Below are 23,631 nucleotides of genomic sequence, written 5' to 3'. Positions count from 1 at the left end.
GCTCAGACCTCCACAAGGCCCAACAGTCTCATATGAAACCACTTTGAAATTCACAGGCCAGATCTGCACCAAAGTTCACACTCATAAATATCAGTCCTCTAAATTTGTCAGATTGTTTCTTCATCTTCATCAGTTATTCGCAGGGAAATCAATGAAAAAGGTTGAAAAACGTCCTCTCTCACAATAGTAATGTGAAAAAACAACAAATCTAGATCCACACAAACATGTGATGAGTTCTTCTCTGAGCCTGACCCATAACTTACACCTTCCTGCCAAGTTTCATGAAATCTGTCCAGTAGTTGTTGTGTAATGTTGCTTAAAGCCCAACAAACAAATGGAACATTGAACAGATCCATTAGTTTTCTTTCTTTAACATTGGACCTTTCTGGACATTTTCCCACAGAGAGGACAGATGTGTGTGAAATGTGGTGCAACTTGAATTGACTGTTGGTCCTTGGAGGGTATCAAGCTCACTGAGTGACCTTCTAGTTCAGTTCATCACTCCAGGAGCCACACCCTCCTCCACATGAATCATTCTGATGATAGGAAATGTTCAGAAAGTCTCATCAGAGCCTGAAACCACATTCTGACAACGATGATATTATTTGATCCTTTTCTTTTCAGCTCCCGTCCATGTGTTTCTGTTTGGCTCAACAACATCGACTATGCTCCAAACACCAAACCCCCGACACACCTGCTGTGGAAGTTCAACCTGATCAGATCATTGCTTGAACAGACCGGAGCCGGCCCCCAGGGTCTCAAAGTGGAGGCAGCAGGTGGAGATGTGTCAGCGTCAGACAGCCTCACGCTGCACCTCTTATCTTCAGATCACCAGGAGCGTTCACCTGTAGACTCAGTAGTGAAAGAGGAGACGCATTTCATCAACGCTGCGTGACGATAGGAAGGTAAGATCCCATGAGGCAGAACTGATTGATGAAATCCTCAGGCGACTGTCAGACCTTAGGCAGTGCAGTGGGCCTGGGTTCCTCCTGGTGGAGCAGATTCCCCAGGGCTCGTCCTCCAGCTCATCAGGAGCATCATGTCACATGTTGTCGGGAGACATACAGGAGCGAGGAGGCCACACACACACACACTGCACTTTCTGCTGAAAGACGCATCCTGCACTTTGTTGATGCTACAGTTCTACTCTCTGAATTACAGGTTTCAGGTTCCAGTTGCAGTAATTGCTGGTCGGGTACTCGTTGTGTGTGCTGATAGGAGCTGGAGCAGCCATTATACTACTTTATGAAGGTAAATGATAATATTTACAATAATTCTGCTGATAATTTATTATGTGATGTTTCTTCTTATGATTATTTCTTTTAGACAAACCCAAAACGGACCATCCACAATCGGCAACTACAGATGAAACATGTAAAGTAAGTTTACTGTATATTCTGTACTGAGAATTACAATATTCTGCTCTAAAGAATAACCCTGTTGTCATGGAGATGCTGTAAACTACTTTATTCTTAATCACGTTAACTCTAACAGCTTCATCTCAGCTGCATCAACAGACATCCTAAAGCATCAGTTTTCTGAGAGTTAGTTTCAAAAACCATATCGATATTAGAGTGAAAGAAAATCTGAAATACACGATATTCATTGTCAATTTATGAAAAATTTGACAATGATTCCTGAATGTCGTTATCAAACCCTTACGGCAAGAAATGTAACTGAGACTTGATATTTACAGTTTAAACATGAACTGTATTATTAATAACACTAATACAAAGAACTTTAATTAAAATGGCTGCAACATTTGAATAATGCAGTGGTTGATTGAAATCTGCATCCAAACTAGTTGAGGCCTCCTGAGGTCACCTGTCTCACTCCTACAGACAAAGAGTTCAGTCATATCACACACAATGGAAGTGAGTGAGTGACAGCTGGAGAACTAATGTTCAATATGTACTTATATACAAAATTATTATTCATATTTATGACCATATTCAAGTCAAACCTTTGTAAAAACATTGTGCTGCAAGTAGCAGAACTCTGCAGAACATTGATGAACCCCAGGAAGATAAAAGATTGAACAGATGTAAATATGAATTCATATTAATGTGAATATTGGCCATTGAACAGATAAAGTTGCATAACTGCATTTCTTTGTGTATATTTATGCTCGTGCATTCAGCCTTTAATAGAAATTACAAATACATAAATATGAGTATGACCCTCTAAGTGTGTGTGTGTGTGTGTGTGTATGTGTATGTGTGTGTGTGTGTGTGTGTGTGTGTGTGTGTGTGTGTGTGGCATTTCCCACCCTGCGTTTGTACGCCACCACCAACCAGTGCAGTGTCCGTCCCTCCAGGTTCCTGACATGTTGCATTCACAATAATATGAGGTCACTGTGACCTTTGACCTTTGACCACTGAAATCTAATCAGTTTCTCTTTGAGTCCAACTGGTCAAAATGTGAAATCCCTAAAGACAGACTTGGAGACTTCAAGAGGCCATGAACATGTTGTGTGACCTTGACCTTTGACCTCTGACCACCTGAATCTAATGAGTTCCTCTGTCAGTCTGAATGAGCGCTTGAACCAAATCTGAAAGGATTCTCTTGAGAGTTTTAACATTCATGAGGCAAGGAGATTTACCAGGGTGAGGGTCACATGATCACGTTTTGTATGAATGTTGTGTTTTCTGATTTTTATTCTAACAGATATTTTCTTTAATTACAGACTCAGTGGTTGTGGACTCTCAGGGACTCACTGGGAAGAAGTGGCTCAGCTCTGAAGTCAGACCCCTCAGATCTCAGAGAACTGGATCTGGTGACGAAGCTGCAGGATTCACTAGTGAAGCTGCTGTGTTCTGGACTGGAGAGTCAAACTGTCGACTGGAGACTCTGGGGTCCTTAAATCCTTCTTCACTTTTCAGACTTTCTTTCTTATTCGTCATTTATTTATTTAAATTGTCTCAGTTCTGCTGCTGCTCACTGTCCCTCGTCATCTGTCCCCTCACCCCCAGCCTGTCAGTCACGTCCACCTCATCAACTCCTGCCTGCACTCACCTCCTGATCACTAAGAAAGTGTCCATGCAATAACATGTGGACTGAGGCCAGGCACTGCGTCCTCCTCAGGTTTTCAAAATAGAACCTTTCTTATTGAAACACGTTGGACAGTTGATAAGTATAGGAAACAAACAGGGAAGTGACTGTCCCGAGGCCATCCCTACTTTAAACAAGTGTTTAATTACACAAACCTGCTCAGTGACCAACACAGAGAAGGAGATGAATGGAAACAATGGTCAACATGTCTGATCTGATATTTATCTTTGGGTCACAGACTGGACTGAGGAGTCAGCAGCATGTTGAGAGTCTGTGTTGACATGATGACGATCCACAACAACAGGAGGACACATTCTAATATTCATATTTCTTTATCCAGGTTGTGGAACTGCAGTCTGTCAGAGATCAGCTGTTCTTCTCTGGCTTCAGCTCTGAGGTCAAACCCCTCTCATCTGAGAGAACTGGATCTGAGTGACAACGACCTGCAGGACTCAGGAGTGAAGGAGCTGTGTGGTTTTCTACAGAGTCCAACCTGTCGACTGGAGACTCTGAGGTCAGACATCATGTTTTAATGTTAAAGGTTCAGTCTAAATATAATGTATATATTTAAATATAAAGTATTTAATTCTAAAGTAATTAAATGTAAAGTATTTAAATATAGAGTATTTAAATATAAAATATGTAAATAAATAGTATTTAAATATGAAGTATTTAAACATAAAGTATTTAAATACAAATGTCTCATTCTAAAGTAAAGAAAACAACAACTGGTACAATTCAGATGAAACTAGTGAAAACATCTCTAGGATTCTTTTCTCTTCAGTTTCTAACAATGGATCCTTTCACCTGAATCTTCCACACTGGAGCTTGAAGGTCAAAGTGCAGAACATGTGTTCCTAACAGTGAACACTGATACTGAGCTGAGAGATGTTTGTAGAATGAGCTGAGGACCGAGTCCGGCTCAATGTGACTGAAGTTTTACTGACAGAGAAACAATCCAATGCTGGACAATGTGTCCATGTAATGTTTCTGTGGAAGCTAACCAGGACTTGTCCCGGTGGTCCTGTGGACTGACCACATGACAGCGTGCTGCGTTGGTGTTCTGGGACTGGGCTCAGGGTCCAGAGTCCAAGTTGATTATATTTGATTCCTTTTATTTTTAGGACCAAGTTCTTCAGCCCTGTTTCTTCCACTTTGGGTTCATTTCCAACATGAAACCCTTCCTCTGGTTTCAGGACTTACACGGGGTCGTCCATGCCTTTATCTTTTCACCACTAGATCTCTGTCCCGCCCTGTACACACGTGTTCCTCAGGCTCCCTGCACCACTTTCAACTGGTCCAACTGCTGCTCAGATCATCGCCACTTCAAGAAAACATGATCATAGAACTGCTCGCCCTTTGCACACATCAACTGTGGAACATGTTCTGACAAGTGGGTCGGACATTTTCTGGAGCTGAAGCAGCAGCAGGAGATTGTCCGGGTCCGACTCGTTCACAGCAACAGGAACATGTGGGAACATTCAGACGAGGGGCGGAGCCAAAACACATATCTCCATGATAACCATGGTTACGTTAAGTTATGTTAAGTTACAGGTTCACTGTGAAGGAGTTAGTGACGTCTCCAGGTGTCGTACATGTGAACGTAGTCCACTTGTTCACGTGTACGACTCCTGAACATGTCCAGCAAGATATTTAGAGACATCTAGTGGTGAAGTTACATATTACAAACAACTGAACCCGAGGACACGAGGACTTTCAAGCTGTTTTCAGTCATGAACTCTGTAAAATAGTGTCTGGACATTTTCTGGAGTTTGACTTTCACATATGAAGAACGGGTGGAGCAGCAGGAGGCCGGACATGACGTATAAACTCTGCTGTGGAAAGATCAGTGTTGTTGTTTACAGCTCATCCACACACCGGCGTCGGCCCTCATCACCAAAAGATCTGGAATCTCCTCGTGTTTCCAAGTTGACGTCTTCGTCTTCTACGTGTACGGCTCCTCTTCTTCATCCTGAGATATTTGTGTTCTTCCAGTTTCACGTCCGTCACGTGTTAGAAACCTCGTCAACACGTCCACTCGCTCTCTGTGAATCCTCTGGACATTCACCTGCTCTATTCTCACATGGACTCACTCAGAAACTTTATTTGGAGGCTGCAGGAAAAGTTCCAGAAAATGTCCAGAACAACTTGACTCAGACTTCAGGTCTGAAAACAGAGACAGTGATGTTTAGTCAAAGTCCTTTATTTTCACACATGAACTCAGTTTAATTTACAGTTTTATTCTTTATCCAGGTTGAGGGGCTGCAGTCTGTCAGAGATCAGCTGTTCTTCTCTGGCTTCAGCTCTGAGGTCAAACCCCTCTCATCTGAGAGAACTGAATCTGAGTCTAAACAACCTGCAGGACTCAGGAGTGAAGGAGCTGTGTGGTTTTCTACAGAGTCCAACCTGTCGACTGGAGACTCTGAGGTCAGTTCACTGACTGACTTTTGTAGATCTCATATCTATAAAACACCATTTATACACAATTTATCTCATTTAATTCTAATTTAACATAATTCCTCTTCATACATAACTTGAATCCATTTATTAATTAATCTGTGACATTTTAAATATTCAGCTACTTGTTAAAACACTGAGTTTAGTTCTGGATTTCCTAAACTGATCTGCAGGACAGAGACCGGGTCCAAATAATCTATTTGTACTGAATCAGGACTCGTTTTTAGTCCAACATGTCTGATTTCATATTTATCTTCCATGTTATGAGTCTGTGCTCACATGAATATGTGTCTGTTATTTTCACACATGAACTCAGTTTAATTTACAATTAAGTTTTATTCTTTATTCAGGTTGTGGGGCTGCAGACTGTCAGAGATCAGCTGTTCTTCTCTGGCTTCAGCTCTGAGGTCAGACCCCTCTCATCTGAGAGAACTGGATCTGAGATACAACAACCTGCAGGACTCAGGAGTGAAGGAGCTGCTTGATCTACAGCAGAGTCCAGACTGTCGACTGAAGACTCTGAGGTCAGTAGATGGTTGGAGTCAGTCCACGCTGCTTTCATCAGTATGTTACTAAACACAGTTAGTATCACAGATCCAGGGTCTGTGCTACCAAGCAGGATTTGTGGTTATCAGGTTAACTTCAGGTTTAGTTTTTTCAGTCCTACGAAGCTCGTCCACTTCTTAACGAGGTAAATCACCATGGTAACTTCTGATGAACGGCTAACCTGCTCCAGGTTAAGTTGGAGATCAACCCGTATTGAAGCTCCGCCCACTGACCACAGTGACTCTCCACTGTTGTGTGGTGCACACTCTCCTTAAAGGGACGGATAAGGGAAGTTTAAATCAACGTCTGGTTGGTTCAGTTGATCTCTAACTCACCCAGAACATCTCAATCTCTCCAGACTCATCCTGTCACCAAAACACCAGATGCACTCAGTCAGCTTCCTGAAGATAGGTCCATGTGTTTCTATTGAGGAGTGATGTCAGAGGTGTCCACCACAGTGTGTGTCCTCAGAGACAGTGAGACAGTGTGTGTCCTCAGAGTCAGTGAGACAGTGTGTGTCCTCAGAGTCATTTTGTGTCCTCAGAGACAGTGAGACAGTGTGTGTCCTCAGAGACAGTGAGACAGTGTGTGTCCTCAGAGTCAGTGAGACAGTGTGTGTCCTCAGAGACAGTGTGTCCTCAGAGACAGTGAGACAGTGTGTGTCCTCAGAGTCAGTGAGACAGTGTGTGTCCTCAGAGACAGTGAGACAGTGTGTGTCCTCAGAGTCAGTGAGACAGTGTGTGTCCTCAGAGACAGTGAGACAGTGTGTGTCTTCCACTCGTCTTGTTAGTAAACAACAGATTCAGATCTCGTGGCCTCGAGTTATTTATCTCGTTCACACGTTATTATGTCGTGGTCACGTAATATATTTTTACCAAATGCCACCAGGGGGCGCTGTAACTTACACATTGACACGATCCCAGATGTTTCACCAGCTGTTCTTCCTGCATTTAGCAGCTGTGACTGAGTTTCTTTTATTCTGGATCATGTGTTTGTTCTCCTCTGATTTTTATTATAGAACAGTTTGATCCTGGTTGTGGAATATGAGGCTCTGCTGTCAGTCAAACTGTCCATGTCTGTGATTGGTCACACACAGTAGACCCCGCCCCTTTTATGTGCACGCTCAGATCTCGATGAGGAAAACCTGAGTTAACTTAACGAGTTGATAACCAGCGTCATGTGACCACTTAGCCTGACTGTGTCTGTCAGGTTCAGTTGAGCTGGATCTCAGAAAGATCTCCTGGACATGTGGAAGTGTCTTCGTAGTTCAGGCCTCAGTGTTTCCTCAGTGAAGCTGTGAGAGGACAATGAGGACAGACGTCAGGATTGGACAGAGACACAGAGAGACAACAGTCGGCCAATCAGACGAGCCACAAGCTGCTTGGGATCATTTGATTGAGTTGACATGAAGACGACAGTTGTTGTTGTTTTCATGTGAACAGGAAATGAAGCTGGACCACAGCTGACAGCCTCACACGAGGAACAGAGATGGTGTCGTCTTCATCTGATCTGAGACAGTTTGTTCTCTCACTTCATCAGTGAAGAACTGATCAGGTGGATCTTTGTCACAGCTCTGAGATCAGTGGGACTGAAGCCTCTCCTCATCACCATGGTAACCAGGAGCTCTTTATACAGAGCAGAACCTCTGCTGAGGTCTATCTGTCTCATCTGGTCCCAGTTTGTCAGAAGCAGATGTTCATCAACACACAGTGAAACATGTGTTCACCTGTAACAGCAGTAAATCCACCTCTCAGGTGTCCACTCTGCACTTTGACATGCAGAGGAAACACACTTAGCTCTTAGCGTGTTCATTCCAACACGTGAACATGAAGCAGAGAGGAAGCTGCTCCACCTCTGAACAGGACTGAAGTCCCTGCTGCTCTTTCTACTGGATGTGCTGCATCACTGACTCACAGCTGATGAAGTGAGTCTCTGGAACACTGATGTCTTCTTCTCTCAACAGATGGAGGCGGTGATCTTAGTGAAGCTGAGTGTGAAGAGGACAGTGTGTGTGGACGGAGGCTGAGCTGTGTCCTGAGGATCCAGAGGCTGAAGCAGCAGCAGCTTGTGTGTAGAGCGGCTCTGACTGGGCCTTGTTGCTGGGAGGCAGAGTGGAGACAGAGCTCCAGAGGAATCAGAGGAGGTTGTTGTAATATGTATTCTGTTATTCTGTTGAAAATATAATTGTAATTAAACTAAAAAATACATAAAGTGTAAATATGTACAGGGAATGGATTGCACATGAACCATTGATATTGCACAGACAGATGACTTTAGCACAGTGAATATTGTTAAGAGTTAAAGTGTTAAAGTGCAGTCTATATAATGGTGGTGCATGTAGTTTTACTGGGAGCAGAGCTGGTTGGTATAGACAACACAACACACACATCCACACAACAACACAATGAGCCCACACAGGAAGGACGAGTCAGGAAGTTACTTGATGACAGCAATCACACACATTGATGGGACTGATCTCTGTGAGTGTGTGCGAGGTGGAGCAGCTTGATGGAATTCAACTGACGTAGGAACTGGACTGAGTGACCTTCTCTCTGCTCAGGTTCCTTCATCTTGTTCTCATCGGCCTCGTCTGGGTTTAGTTTTTATTTTATTCTTCTGAATCACTTTGTAATGATGTTAAAAGACGCTGTGTAAATAAAGTTCAAATACTGTTATATATTGTGCATAATGAGGGAAATTGTCTTTGGCTTCAAAATTACAGTTTTAACAAACTTGAATAATTTGACAAAAATGAATTATATGAAGATATTAATCCGAGTGACTCCTCGCTTATTTTAATTTCTAGTTTTTTTTGTATTTTTATTTTCCTGACTACAACGGTCGGTTGTAGCTCCGCCCCTCGTCCTACGTACCTTGCGTGGCGCCTCCCATCACGTGTCACCTCGGGTGTGTTTCCTTAGATCGTTGAATCAAAGACTCACAGTTCATCATGTCATATATTCTTGTTATAATATAAAACTGGTTTAATAATCTATCTCCGTTATTCCATTAAACTTAAATCTGGACGAGTTCTGTTGGTACAGTTGAGTGCTCCCCCCCCCCCCTCCCTCTGACATGGTCTGTCCCGGGTCAGTTTTGAAGTTGAGGGCAGGAGAAGAAGAAGAAGAAGAAGAAGAAGAAGAAGAAGAAGTCTGTGACGTTTCTCTGAGGTAAACACACAAAGTGCAGGTAGAGCGCGAGCGAGCGGCGCGGACACACACACACACACACACACACACACACACACATCGCGTTGTTGAGTGAAACACACAACGCGAGTTTCTAGCGGCGCTCGTCCACTTCCTGCGCCTGTAGCCGCCGGGCTCGTTAGCTGCTAGCGCTTAGCATCCCGGCGGCTGTAATGGTCGCAGGATGCTGACGTGTGGACTCACTGCTGTTTGCTCGCAGGTCGAAGTGCTGCTCCCCTCGGGATGGACCTGACGACGTGTTTGAAGTCCCTGCTGCTGGCCATCCAGCAGTACAGAGGCAGCAGGACGACACACAACACAGCGCAGCTACACAAACAAGTGGAGGTGAGTTCCCTCGGGACGTCGTTTCCTCTCGTCCAGTACACCTGCTGTGGGGCCACAGAGCTGCTGCAGAGCAGAACCTGGAGCCACCACAACAACAACAACAACAACAACAACATACCACCACACCACCACCACAACAACGCACACAGGGACGTGTCACGTAAAACCCAGAATAATAAGGCAGAATAAAAGTCAGTTGAATATTGCACCTGCCCTTAAAAACACTAAAAAGATATAACTCATAAAAGATGAAAAACATAAACTGGCATTAAAACCTAAAAACAAAGTGTAGCGTGTGTCAGACAAAGGGCAGAAGGTTGTTAAGAGACATGACGAATCAACATGTGTCTTATTGAGTTTCACACTGTTGGGCTCTGTAACGTCTCCTGATGGTAACTCGGTCAAGTCGGGAAGGTGAACGCGGGTCACTGAGGATCCTGTGACCACAGAACCGTGACCACAGAACCGTGGTCTGAAGGGAGGGATGCTCCTTCATAGCCGTCTGTACCATGTTCCCCATTTTTGATTTGAGATCACGATTCTCTCAGAAGGAAACAGGTTTGCTCTCGGACTCGAGGAGAAGCTAAATCAGAAAGTTCTGATGTGTGGATTTATTTTGTAAACAATGTACTTCCTGTGGTTAAAGAAAGCACCTGCTCTTCAAGATTCAAGAGTTTATTGTCATATGCACAACAATTACATTTAGCAGGCGATAGATATGTGTGTATATATATATATATATATATATATATACACCTAAAGAAGTGCAAATATGCTAAGGTGCAGAGTGTAATTGTGACAGATTGGAGGAGTTTAAAAGTCTTATGTCCTGGGGGATGAAACTCTCTCTGAGCCTGGCGGGGGGGCCGGATGCTGCGGTACTGTCGGCCAGACGGCAGCAGGCAGAACAGTTTATGGCTGGGGTGATAGGGGTCTTTAATATGTATTCAAATATTTTTAAGACGGGGTTTTAAGTCAAGTCAGGTTTATTCAGAGCTCGTTAAAAACAATGGAGTTGAGCCACAGTACTTTTAAAAACACGGTGACGGATGAAGTAAGTGTGGTGCAAGAGAAGGATGCAGTAAAAGACACAAGATAAGAGTAAAGGAAGGAAGAAGGGATTCTGGAGGGAGGGATGCAGGATCTTAAATTGGATTTAGAAGTATTCATGTGAGGAAGAGCAAAGTGACCTGAGGGCAGAAAAGGTGACATGGTGGTCGGTGATCATTAAGATCATGTGACCTCTTGGTGCCGGTGTACGTGTGGTGCCTCTTCTTTGGTCTTTGTCTGAAGAGGGGTCCGTGCCCGAAACATTAACCGCCTGGGAGGTCCGATAAAAGGTTTGTGGGAGCATCGACTGGTGTGCGGACATTTCTCGTCTTCTGGTTTTCATTGCTTCTATTCAGAGTCGGTCAAGTTTGGATGTATGTGCCTTTGTCTACTTTCTAGATTTTAAAACGGCCCAGACAAAATGTGATGTTGCTGTGATGACAAAGGTCGACTGAGGCGAATATGAGTGGCTATCATGTGCATTGTTGTAGCTCCACAGTGGGATAACTGCAGGCTCATCTTGTGTGTGTTTGCAGGAGGTTTCAGGACTGAGATGTGACCAGCTGCTGTCCTCAGGCCAGGTTTTACCCAGTGAATGTGTGAGTGGACTGGTGGAGCTGGCTGGAAACCCAAACACCAACCCCTCCCTGACCAGCTCCATCATCTCTCTGCTGGCACAGCTAGGTAGTGTAAATACACAGTGTACCCACCTTTCCTCTTTCGTTTGTATTGTCTTAATGATACAGATATTAACACGGTGTCATAAGATTACAAACAGACCAACATGGAACTGATAACTGATCGTCTGCCATCACCTCGGTCAGAATTAATGTGACTGTACTCGGCTTGTCTGTGGTAAAGACTACGTACTGTCGGTCTGTAGTTTGAGAGATAACCTGGTGTTTCCGGGGTTTTTCTCCACTCGTCTACTTCACCATATCTTCAGTTATGAGCAAGTGTAAATAATTCTGGGACTCTCATATTCCCTCATATCTGTTGTACTTGACATAGATCTTAAATATCATTCTTAAAAACTCTTAAATTGAACTTGCTGAAACTGGAGAGAAAGCTGCCTTCTTGATAATACATTGTGAAAGTAGAGAGCAGCACCGGCAGGTTTTAATCCAGGCCCAGTGAGAGTGTGATTCCAGAGGCAGAAAGCGATGCTGCCAACGCACTCTGAGACATGATGCTCATGGTGTTTTCCACCTGTCCTCACTCTCCTGCAGCCTGTGATGATGACAGTCGGGAGATGCTTCACAGCAGCTATAACCTCACCAGCACCTTAGCCTCGGTCATCCACTGCCACAGCGTCACACCAGCAGACCCACTGGTACTGCAGGTGAGTCACTGCTGAGCGTTTGGAGTCACGTCCTGCGTCCTCTTCTCTGTGCAGGTTGTTTTCAATACACATTTCGAACATTAGAATGAAAAAATGCTTTGAGTGGCATTAATTGTTTAAATATCATTTCTTTAACAGCAAATCACAAAAATTATTCCGTTAGTCAAAGCTGTCACTTCCTATCCCCTGAGTAGGAGATGACGTGATGCATTTGTGGCCTTTTCAAGTGTATAATTGAATTTCTCAGCTAAAATAAACCAAGCTACAATGAGTTATAGTTGTATTGCATGGTTAACAATCTTATAGGTCATATGTGGTAATATTGTATTTTTTTTCAGTGTCTGCAGGTGCTGCAGAAACTGACGTACAGCACTCGCACCTTCCAGTCGACAAACTACATCCATGAGCTCATCGCCTTTCTCATGACCAACATGTAAAACCCACATCTCACATCACCCAGCATGATAAATCACAGTGAAGGATCGCTTTGTATTGTTGGCTTCAAGCTAACCACATTACGTTCTTTCACCGCAGCCAGTCTCACAATGACGACATCATCATGCCGTGCCTCGGCCTCATGGCCAACCTGTGTCGTGACAACCACTCGGTGCAGAGCCACATCAAGTCTCTGGTGAGTCTGTGCTGAGTCTCCGACACTGACAGAGCTGAAAGGATTTGTTGATTCATCGATCAGTTGATTGACGGAAAATTAATTGAATAGATTTATTTGTTTCTACACATCCCCTCGTTTCAGCTTCTCAGTTGTAAGAATGTTCGGCCTCTATTGACTTTGACTTTATGTAATACAAACAGAAGGGGGTGAAAACAATACACAGGGTAACTGACAATGGTCTGAAGAGGAAATCCACAACACAAACATCAGCTTGTTGCTTACATGGATGTTACACCTTGGTTCTTCTGTGTAATATGTGTGTTTTTCTGTGTAGGACAATGTGAAGCCGTTTTACCGCACACTGATCAACTTCCTGGCTCACAACAGCCTGACGGTGGTGGTCTTCACGTTGTCCATACTGTCCAGCCTCACCCTGAACGAGAAGGTTGGCGAGAAGGTAAAACTCTGCAGGAGTCGACTGAACTTATATTTAAATCCCAGTGAAAGTAAACATCTTAACATCTTTCATTTAAAACTGCACACTTGTGGATACAAGGCTCCTCCTTTCTCCTCCAGCCTTTCTTTCTCAAAGCAAGAAAAAGCGTGACATTGTAATGACATGAATTTAATGACATGAATGTCACTGACACATCCTAAATTAAATGATGCGGTCGTGTCGACATGGAGCAGAATCTGCCCGACATCCACGTCATGAAGAACCGAAGCTGTCATGAGAGCAAAGTGAATTTATCAGTATTAGTTCTGTGTTCTTGATAAAGTGCTCATTCAGTTTACTGTATATACTTCACTTTATATTCAGTTTCTAGTTCCAAAAATGTGATGAGGTGATTTATCTCATTAACTCATCTCAACAACTATTTCTTCACTCATCTTCTCTGCTTGTTCCCATCAGCTCTTTGACGCAAAGAACATACATCAGACCTTCCAGCTTGTGTTCAACATCATTGTGAACGGCGACGGTACTCTGACAAGAAAATACTCAGTGGATCTCCTGGTGGACTTGTTGAAAAACTGCAAAATAGCAGAATTCCTCACAAGGTGCAGCCACATACACAAACAGACATTTCTCAGTTAACCTCAGCGGCTGTTTCGGGGCTTTATGTGCTGTGAGGTAAAGGTGAATGTTTTCTTTCCTTTGCCAGGTATCAGCACTTCTCAGCATGTTTGTCTCAGGTTTTAGGACTGTTGCAGTCAAAAGACCCAGATTCTGCAGCCAAGGTGAGACTAGAGAAACCAGGCAGCATTCGCTCAACACTAAACAGCCCACATGCTCGACATTATTCTGGTGCAGCAAAATATTTAATGAGACAAAGGAGGCAAATTCAGCCCTTTGTGTATTTTGCAGGTGTTGGAGCTGCTCCTGGCCATGTGCAGTGTCTCAGGTCTGCGCTCGCTCCTGTGTGACGTGGTTTTCAAACCGGCTGCAGCCAAACTCAGAGCCCCGGGCCGAAGGCAGGGCCCCGGTCTGGATAATGGGGGACGCAAGGAACAGTCTGGCCTCGCCCTGGTGCAGTGGCTGAGCTCGCCTGTGGAGGGCGCTGAATCTTGCTCGCTGCAGGCCCTGCACCTGTTGCATGAGCTACTGAAGGTAGCTGAGGGAAACTGTCTTTATATTTATCTGTTGTTTTTGTCTAAACTGTCTGTATCTTTATCTTTGACTGAAATATGTTTTCCCTTATTCTTTCTCTTTATTTTGTTCTTCTGTTTTCTCAGGAGTCGTTGGGAGCAGATACTATACCTGATCGTGTTGTGAGCTTCATAGAAATGCTGCTTCCAGTTCTGCTGGGGCTCCTGAGGGGCCTCGATCCTGCAAAGGGAGACGCTCACCTGAGAAAACACTGCCACCGCATCACACACGTCAACAGTTTGCTGCTTCATATCCTTCACAGGATGTCGGCGCTTCTGCTTCTTCTTTCGGCGAATATTGTGTCTCTTGTGTTTCTGCTCGTTCTGAAGCCTTAACTCTGCCACTCCTGTGCACTGACGACTCCACCCGATCCATCGTGTCTCGTCAGGTGAGCGCTCAACTCTGCCTCTCGCAGGCGGAGTCCCTCCTCTCCTGTTGTCATGGCAACAACCCTCTTACCTGTCTCCCTCCCGGCTCTGACAATGATCTCAGGTGAGTCACAGATGAAGGTATAAACTGTACATTAAACTAACATGGCTTCTCATCAGTGTTCTGTTTTCATAGCTCAGTATAACTTATACGAATCAAATAGAATTTCAATCTCAATAGTGAGGATTTACGAACATGCTCCTTACTGAACGTTGGGAATGCAGGACTTTGCTCTGTGAGGGATTTGTTTTTAAACTGTCGTTTGGCTACTTGAGTAAATGAGCTGAATTGTTTCAAGTTCTTAGTCGAGTGTTTTTGGTGTCGGCTCAGTCAGGTGTGTGCAGAAGCTCTGCTGAAGACTCTGGAGTTAATGAGCAAACTGAGGCAGCAGGTGAAGGACATGGAGACCAGCTTCTACAGGATGTTACAGGTACACACTCAAAGTCCACCTTCAGACCGGCACTGATCTCCAGGTAATATCCTGAAATGATCCAGTGGGGCTGTATGTGAGAATGCACATGTCTCAGTCAGCGAACATTCTCTGGAGTCATTTTGACTTTTACTGCGACTTCAAATTAGATTATCTTTAATTCCAGTTTAAGGTATCTGGTATTCTGACTAGTCGGAATTCAAGTTCATGATATCTACAACAACACACTGACTATTTCAAACTTAATTTCAGGTGTGACTAGTTGGGATAAAATAGTAGATATCTTCACACATTAAGCTTCACACACACACACACACACCTTTCACTTCCTGTTCTCCGTCTCTCTTCCCTGTTTTGTGGTTCTGTCAGTGACTTCTCTTTTTGTCTCTGTCGTTGTCGGTCAGGATCCAGAGGATAGCGACTCCCCTCTCTCTGGCTCTGACGTCCCACCACAGGCAGCGTGTGCAGACTGGACTCTCGCTGCTGTTTGAAGCCACCCCCCTCCCAGACTTCCCTTCGTTGGTGTGAGTCACATCCGGATGGTTTTAAATGGCCACAAAACACATTTACATTTCACAAATGGTGACATATTAAGTCTTACAACATTGAGCTGGTGTAAAATGAATACAAAAATTCACTGTGCTGTCGTTGATCCCGTTCGTCAAACTGTACTTTTGAAGTCTGGGGCTTATCGCGGCTTAGCTCAACGCTGCTCGCCCGAGGTTGTGAGCGCATCCGTCAGCGTGTTGCTGGCCAGGAAGTCCCACCCCTCCCAGGGTCAGCACGAGTGTACCTCGAGACTCTTCAGTGGAAAGATTGGCAGGGCGTCCTGATCTGGTGGAGAAGATGCAGAATGGCCTGGGGGTAAAAACTGCGTGTGTTTAAAAATCAATACTGGGAAGGTTTGTTGTTCTGTTTGAAAACTGCATCATATACTGAGACTGAAGTTTAGAGTTTTCACAGATTTTCATCATTTACATCGATAGAATAACCTTAGGGGGCCATGTTTTTATGATAACATGAATTTCTGAATCATGTCATCTCTTCAGGACCATAAAAAGTATTCAGATAAAGCAGCTGAAAAACCAACTCTCTGTTTCTGTAGCTGCAGGAGCCGGTTAAAGACTCTCATGTGTCTGAGATCATCGATGTTTATGCACAGAAGATCTCAGCATTTGCGGTGAGTACGTTTGTCAGATAAAAAAAAAAAAAGAACTTACTGTGTGAATACTGCTTTATGTATGTAAATGATTTTCTTATTTTTCTTTAAAAGATGTGTAATTAAAGGAATCACAGAAGTGTGTTATGATCTGAGGTCAAAGGGGTTTTCGTGTTTCTCAACCATTATATTTTCACTGCAGTAAATCCTGCTTCTTCTGTGGTAATGAGTTAATGAGGGTTATTTCTCTTCCTGTCATGTGATCAGTCTCAGGAGAGTCGCCTGCAGGACCTTTTGGAGGCAAAGGCTCTCGCTCTTTCTCAGGCCGACCGTCTTCTCGCTCAGTTTCGCTTCCAACGAGCTCAAGCTGAGGCTGAGGTGACCCCGACACTTAACACATCAAACCATGAGGCCGTTAGTCAGTCTCCTCATCCACAGCCTGAATCCTCTGGTTACTGTCACTTATTTTCTGCTGTTTCTTTTTCTTCAGGCTCTTAAACTTGGCTCCTTGCTGAAGGAAGCCGAGCGGCGGCGCGAGGATCTGCAGAGCGAGCTCAGCAACCAGGTGCTGGAGGTGAAGCGCTCCAAGGCCGACATGGAGGAGCTGCTGCAGCACAACGCCAGACTGCAGCAGGACACTGAGGAGCACCAGGGTCTGAAAGGAGGATACAACGCCCTGCTCAACAGGTGAGAGGCAGAGGGACAGCAACTGGACTTATAGGCACATAAATCATTAAACATCTGTAGTGCGTATGAATCAGGGAGGATGCAGGTTTTGAAAACCACAGATGAACATTTGAAAATTGTTAAATCCCACATATACAGTAAAGTTTTGTAATTTGTATATTGAATCCAAAAGATCAGATTTCTGTGCGGATCAAATCTGTTTTGGCTGCATAATCACCAGATCCTGTAGAATGAAGTGACTTATCTACTGAAAATGAATAACGATATTCATAATGAAAATATAAAGTCTTCTGTGATTCAAAAAAGAAATTGCAAAGTTCCCTCAAAGGTTGAGGCTGTTTGATTTTCTGGGATCGATGGTCTTTTTTCCTGTAGATGTGTAACAGGTTGTTCTCCTGTGCAGGTTCAATGAGAGCGAGCGGCTGCTGAGGGAGCAGCAGGTTGCTCACGTCGCTCTCACCAAACAGAGCGATGCTCTGAGGAAGAACCACGAAGCTCTGCAGCTGCAACACGAAAAGTAATTCACACACCTTTATGTCTCCCTCCATCTTTCTCTGTCTGTACAGAAAAGCTTGACACGGAAGTCGTCAGGGTCAGTCTAAGGTTCACGTTGCAGTGTCCTCTTCTCTTTCTTAGGATGGCGTCAGAGTTGGAGGAGAGAGGGGAGGAGGTCAGATCTCTCCGTTCAGATCTACAGCAGAAAAACAGTGACATCACAGGTCAGTGAGAGGCTGAATCCCATTGAGAGCATGAGTGTCCATGTTCACCTGCTGGTCACTGACACACACTCAGCAGCATCTCTGCATAGTTTCATGTTTTCACCAGAAACACCAAGAAATCCCACGTCTGACGTCTGTTTCCTGGATTTAGTCAAGAATCACTCTGGAACCTCCTGAAGGTCGTGATAAGAATGACAGTGCGTCAGTGCTTGAATAAAACCCGGCCTCCTTCTCGTCAGGTCTACGTGGTGAACTTCGGGCCGAGGAGGAGAAGGTGAAGGAGAAGGATCAGGAGAGGAGGGACCTGGAGGACACGGTGGATGTTTTGAGGAAAGAACTTAACAAGACGGAGCAGGCGAGGAAGGACGCCAGCATCAAGGTAACGAGGAGCATTAAAGCACAGATCAAACACCAGCATGCATCGCAAGACCCGAGGCCTCGTTTAAAACTGTCGCACGCACACAAAATGGGTCTTGAGACCTTAAATGATTTCTTACTCTGAGAACTTTGCGTTTCCTCTTGTCCAGGCGTCTTCTCTGGAGCTGCAGAAGAGCCAGCTGGAGACGAAGCTGAAGCAGAAAGAGGACGAGCTGAACAAACACTCAGCCATGATCTCCATGATCCACAGCCTCAGCAGCGGCAAGATGAAGAGCGACGTCAACCTGTCGCTTTGAGGAGCAGATGAGTGACGGAGGGAAAAACAGACTCAAAGGAACTTTATTAACTATGATCTTTTTATTTTTATTTTTTTTAAATATAACTATACTTAATAAAACACAATGAACTACAGTGAGTCCAGAAGTCTGAGACCAGTTCACACTTTCATGGTCTCAGACTTTTGGTCTCCTTTTAAATTAATCTAATATTTTTAAATTGAAATCTTTGTAAGTTTGTGTCTGTGTTTTATTGTTTGATAAATAAATGATGGAATTTGTGTTTGTACTGGATTTAAGGCCAAATTAAATGTGTGTGTGTATTTTAGATTCAGTATAAAACAGCGAAGTCACTCTGCTGCTTCTTGTAAATATGTTTATGAGCTGATTTTCATCAAGTAAAACTCATTTGATCAGATTCGGTCCAGATCTGAATAAATGGCTTGATTCAGTTTGAATTCTTTCACTTTCTCTCACAAGTCGAGACTGAGCTTCAGTATGTGAATGAAGTTTTTACATTGTAACTCTGAGCTGTGAGTGACAGACGTCCTGCTGGAGTTTGGAAATTTGTCGGGACTGAAGGTTTGTAACCAGTTGATTCCTTTATAAGGATGGTTATGGTTAAACTGTAAAATGCCAAACCCCAATTAAATGTCTGTCACAGGAGTTTGATAAAGACATAAATGTCAGTTGATATATTGGTCTCAGAATTTCTTTCTACTTTAAATCTGTCTGGCTGTAACGAGAACGGTTTGGTCCACACCTCTGAGCTATTCCTGTGTTTTAATAATTTAATAAAGCAGTCGGTGATACCAGGAGACAAAGTAAAGAAGTCAGGCTGTATATAGAGAGAACATCATTAATGTTAATAACTAATAACCTAGAAAACAAAAGTAAACCATCAATCAATGGGTTCTTCAGATCCTCCATCAGGTGAGTGACAGGATTCAGTATTTTGACTTTAACTGACACTTAAATCCATAATCCATAACGCAGCTTGTCCATCAAGTCCAACTGATTTCAGGTATTAAGATCCTGAATTTACAAATATAATCAGTTCAGTTTTTAAACCTCAGATCTTTTAGCTGGAGCACACGGTGTCATGTTCAGCTGCAGATATTCAAACCTTCAACATTTAGGAATGAAGGATTTCTCTCGTCCGCTGCACTTAAATTGTTTGTTAAATTCTTCATCACATGTTTGCTGTTATATTACTGTATCTGTCCCACACACACACCGTTCAGTGTGGAGGTGACAGCAGCCGGCTGCTCGATCTGTTTTCTATTTTCTCCTCTTGTGTTCCTGCAGCTGCCTCCTGTCACTCACTCAGTCTTTGGGCAGAAGGTCGGCGGGAGCCTTCAGTCAGACATGAAGCTTCAGCTTGCAGCACTCGGCACCGTGTTCCTCCTCACGCTGCTCTCATCTGGTGAGTTAGTCTTTCTTTCAAATCTCACCTGGTCTCAATTTTTTATGTGAAGCCAAAGTTAAAAACAGTTGATGATAAAAGCAGCAGAAATGTTGGTGTCATCTGTAAATACCTCTTGTTTTGATTCATCGTCACACATTTAGTCGTTACTTAAATGTTCATCTGGACCCCTGCACTGAGAAGTTGTAAAAACTTTGGGTCGCCAATCGACAGATGAAGCGAATCTATTCGTCGACAATCCTGATAATCAATCAAACATTTCAGTCCTATTTTAAAGGAAAATTAACTGGATTAATCTTCTTAAATGCAAAGAAAGAATCAAATTATTGAAATAAATTTAACTAAAATTAAACAGCTGAGAGAACAGCGGGGCTTCAGTTTAACAGAAGAAAATACAAATATATGATATGTTGCCAAACTGATAAACAAACAGAGAAACAAACTGATAAACAAACTGATAAACAAACAGAGAAACAAACTGATAAACAAACAGATAAACAAACTGAGAAACAAACTGATAAACAAACTGTTCAACAAACAGATAAACAAACTGATAAACAAACTGATAAACAAACAGAGAAACAAACAGAGAAACAAACAGAGAAACAAACAGATAAACAAACAGAGAAACAAACAAGAGAAACAAACTGATAAACAAACTGATAAACAAACTGATAAACAAACAGAAAAACAAACTGATAAACAAACTGAAACAAACAGAGAAACAAGCGATAGCTGTTTTTAAATAATAAGCTGATAATTTCAAGCAGAAGACTAAACTGATAAACAACTTTGAAACTCAACATTTTGAGATCAGACAAACAATTAACTCAAAATGAATAATAAACTGGTAAACAAACAGATAAACAAACAGAGAAACAAACTGATAAACAAACTGATAAACAAACAGAGAAACAAACTGATAAACAAACAGATAGAAGCAAACTGATAAACAAACAGAGAAACAAACAGATAAACAAACTGATCAACAAACAGATAAACAAACAGATAAACAAACAGATAAACAAACAGATAAACAAACAGAGAGAAACAAACAGATAAACAAACTGATCAACAAACAGATAAACAAACAGAGAAACAAACTGATAAACAAACAGAGAAACAAACTGATAAACAAAACATTCAACAAACAGATAAACAAACAGATAAACAAACAGTTCAACGAAACAGATAAACAAACTGATAAACAAACAGAGAAACAAACTGATAAACAAACTGTTCAACAAACAGATAACAAACGAATAAACAAACTGATAAACAAACAGATAAACAAACAGATAAACAAACTGATAAACAAACAGATAAAGAAACAGAGAAACAAACTGAGAAACAAACAGATAAACAAACTGATAAACAAACTGATAAACAAACTGATAAACATGGCTGTGTGGCTGTGTGGACGTGTGGAGATGAGAAATGTCTTCCAGCTTCAGTTTGAGCTCTGTAGAAGGGAACTTGTGTCACAGCAGCTGCCATGAGGGACTGAAATGTGAGCAGCATGTAGGCATTCACACACACACACACACACACACACACACACACACACACACACACACACACACACACACACACACACACACACACACAAACTGCTTTGTTCCTTCATTTGCAGTACGTTTACAGAAGATCACTGTAAAATTAACAAACACACGATTTAAAGGTGAATTTACTGAGGACATTTGTCCTTTTTGGGATTTGTTGAACATTAAATCATTAAATAGATATGAATTAATTTTTCTTTTATAGAGATGTTTTTTGTATTATTTTCTGGGAGTGAGGCCTGTTCTCTAACGTGCACAGGTGACGTCATGCTGCTAATGTAAATGTAAACTTATGGTGTGTGTGTGTGTGTATATGTCACTTATTATTTATTTAATATGTAATATTTATGTGTATGTGGCTGTGTGTGTGTGTGTGTGTGTCAGAGTGCTGGGGCAGGAACGAGGAGGAGCGTCTGATTCACTACCTGTTTCAGGAGCGAGGATACAACAAAGAGCTGCGTCCCACGGAGAGGCAGCAGGACGCCGTCGACGTGTACCTCGCCCTCACGCTCTCCAACCTCATCTCTCTGGTACCAAGACCTTTATTTTAAAGTGTGTGTGTCTCTCACTGTTTTAGTGAAATGAAGTTTTTGGATGACTGTAATACCGAATCACTTTAATACTTAGTTTGAGCTTGTTTCACTCCATTATATTTAACAGCTAGAATTTCTCTGAGTAGAGTTCATCCCTCCGAGGCTCAACAGTCTCCGTATGAAACATTTAAATTCACTAGATCCTGAAGTTTTATCTGCATCTACACCAAATTTCACACACTCGTAAATATCACTCCTCATTTTCTTCATCAAGATCAATGAATTATTATTACTGAGTTGTTTTTTGACCGATACCACATCCTTCCACCAAGTTTCTAGATATTCGGTCCAGGAGTTTTTACGTAATCCTGCAAACTAACACACAGACAAACCCTGACCTTGGAGATGGAGGTAATAATAAAGTCTCATGTGTCTTTCTTCTGCAGAAAGAAGTAGATGAGACCCTGCTGACAAACGTATGGATCGATCATGTACGTAAAAGTTATTTTACAGGAAAATGTCTGTATATTTGTTTGTATAGATCCTCTAAATACACACACCTTTATTCTGAATTGCATTCTGCACATTTTAAAGATCCTCAAATGTTGCTGTGTTTGTATATTTTGTGGTTTTGCTTCGTTGCATGTGTTAGACGTGGACCGACTACCGGCTGTCGTGGAACTCCACAGAGTTCGATGGTATTGAGATGCTCCGCCTGCCGCCCAGCATGGTGTGGCTGCCAGAGATTGTGCTGGAAAACAAGTGAGATTCAATTTTCTGTATTCATTTGTGTGTATGGAGACAAAATAAGACATGTTTATCACACACATATAGATATACGTCTCAGCTGTAGTGTCTAAATCTATATTAAAGATCAGTTCATCGTCCTCTGACCTTGAACAAGACCACGAGCCTCTGATTTCTCCTCATGTGTTTGTATGTGAGGAGAAATCAGAGGCTGTTTTACAGGTACGATCTAACCGGGCCCCTCTGCCTCTCCCCAGTAACGATGCCCAGTTCCAGGTGGCCTACTACAGCAACGTGCTGGTCGATCTCACCGGGCTCTGCTACTGGCTGCCTCCCGCCATCTTCCGCTCCTCCTGCTCCATCAACGTCAACTACTTCCCCTTCGACTGGCAGAACTGCACGCTCAAATTCACGTGAGACAGAATCCACGCGGTGTTTCAGTTTTGTTTCTTGTAGGAAACATGGATCAGTGATGATGAGCGTCGAGTGTGTCACTTTGTTTATGAACCTGAAAACGCCGTTTCCCATGTTGCTTTGCAGTTCTCTGACCTACAACGCCAAAGAGATCCGGATGCTGCTGAAGGAAGAGGCGGACGAAACCAGCAAGTGGACGGTGGAGTGGATCATCATCGACCCGGCCAGCTTCACAGGTGACGCACACGTCGAATCAAATGAGTTCATCCTGACTTCAGCTTAGTTATCTAAACCTCAGTCTGGGTCTTTTCTGTCTTTGTCGCTGCTCCTCACTGGTTTTGGCAGAAAACGGCGAGTGGGAGATCAACCACCGACCGGCCAAGAGGAACACGTACAAACACATTCCCATGGAGAGCAACAAGCACCAGGACATCACCTTCTACCTGGTCATCAAACGCAAACCTCTCTTCTACATCGTCAACATCATCATCCCCTGTGTGCTCATCTCCTTCCTGGCCTCGCTCGTCTACTACCTGCCCGCTGACAGTCAGTGCACCCCCCACACCGCCGATTTACAGGAAACACACACTTTGAGGAATGAGAGGAAACGTCTCTTATATGGTGTGTGTGTG

General features: G+C 43.1%; 3 protein-coding genes across 3 annotated transcripts in view; all 3 read left to right on the top strand.

Annotated features, from left to right (window-relative positions):
• Positions 1-595: 595 nt before the first annotated feature.
• LOC124851168 (NACHT, LRR and PYD domains-containing protein 12-like) lies at positions 596-8,169 on the top strand. Its single transcript, XM_047337939.1, is given in 8 exon segments — positions 596-839; positions 1,327-1,379; positions 2,687-2,828; positions 2,831-2,855; positions 3,392-3,565; positions 5,305-5,478; positions 5,859-6,032; positions 8,018-8,169. Coding segments are annotated over 8 exon segments (999 nt in total). The 3' UTR covers positions 8,031-8,169.
• A 1,119-nt stretch (positions 8,170-9,288) lies between these two features.
• On the top strand, positions 9,289-19,011 carry cip2a (cellular inhibitor of PP2A). Its single transcript, XM_047337938.1, has 21 exons — positions 9,289-9,587; positions 11,174-11,321; positions 11,867-11,979; positions 12,318-12,412; positions 12,514-12,610; positions 12,927-13,049; positions 13,506-13,651; positions 13,756-13,831; positions 13,959-14,201; positions 14,327-14,489; positions 14,585-14,732; positions 15,000-15,099; positions 15,511-15,623; positions 15,876-15,963; positions 16,205-16,279; positions 16,526-16,636; positions 16,749-16,945; positions 17,349-17,462; positions 17,582-17,664; positions 17,904-18,043; positions 18,192-19,011. Exons 1-21 carry the CDS (start codon positions 9,486-9,488, stop codon positions 18,336-18,338), a joined length of 2,622 nt encoding a protein of 873 aa, XP_047193894.1. The 5' UTR covers positions 9,289-9,485; the 3' UTR covers positions 18,339-19,011.
• A 579-nt stretch (positions 19,012-19,590) lies between these two features.
• Positions 19,591-23,631, top strand: part of chrnd (cholinergic receptor, nicotinic, delta (muscle)) — a 19,507-nt gene continuing 15,466 nt past the window's right edge. The window contains exons 1-7 of the mRNA XM_047337937.1: positions 19,591-19,743; positions 21,690-21,835; positions 22,285-22,329; positions 22,491-22,600; positions 22,843-22,998; positions 23,126-23,235; positions 23,345-23,549. Of these exons, the coding sequence (XP_047193893.1) occupies positions 19,686-19,743; positions 21,690-21,835; positions 22,285-22,329; positions 22,491-22,600; positions 22,843-22,998; positions 23,126-23,235; positions 23,345-23,549 (830 nt within the window). The 5' untranslated portion in view covers positions 19,591-19,685. The remainder of the gene's footprint in view (positions 19,744-21,689; positions 21,836-22,284; positions 22,330-22,490; positions 22,601-22,842; positions 22,999-23,125; positions 23,236-23,344; positions 23,550-23,631) is intronic.

This window comes from Hippoglossus stenolepis, chromosome 19, assembly GCF_022539355.2.
Source record: "Hippoglossus stenolepis isolate QCI-W04-F060 chromosome 19, HSTE1.2, whole genome shotgun sequence".
NCBI classification, from domain to species: Eukaryota; Metazoa; Chordata; class Actinopteri; order Pleuronectiformes; family Pleuronectidae; genus Hippoglossus; species Hippoglossus stenolepis.
Note: the sequence above shows the minus strand (reverse complement) of the source record. Positions and strands in the feature narration are given on the sequence as shown.

Coding starts and splice junctions, on each gene's coding strand:
- cip2a (XM_047337938.1), top strand. CDS start 9,486: ATGGACCTGACGACGTGTTTGAAGTCCCTGCTGCTGGCCATCCAGCAG. Junction 11,980..12,317: donor CAGACCCACTGGTACTGCAG/GTGAGTCACTGC, acceptor ATTTTTTTTCAG/TGTCTGCAGGTGCTGCAGAA. Junction 14,490..14,584: donor CGTCAACAGTTTGCTGCTTC/ATATCCTTCACA, acceptor TAACTCTGCCAC/TCCTGTGCACTGACGACTCC.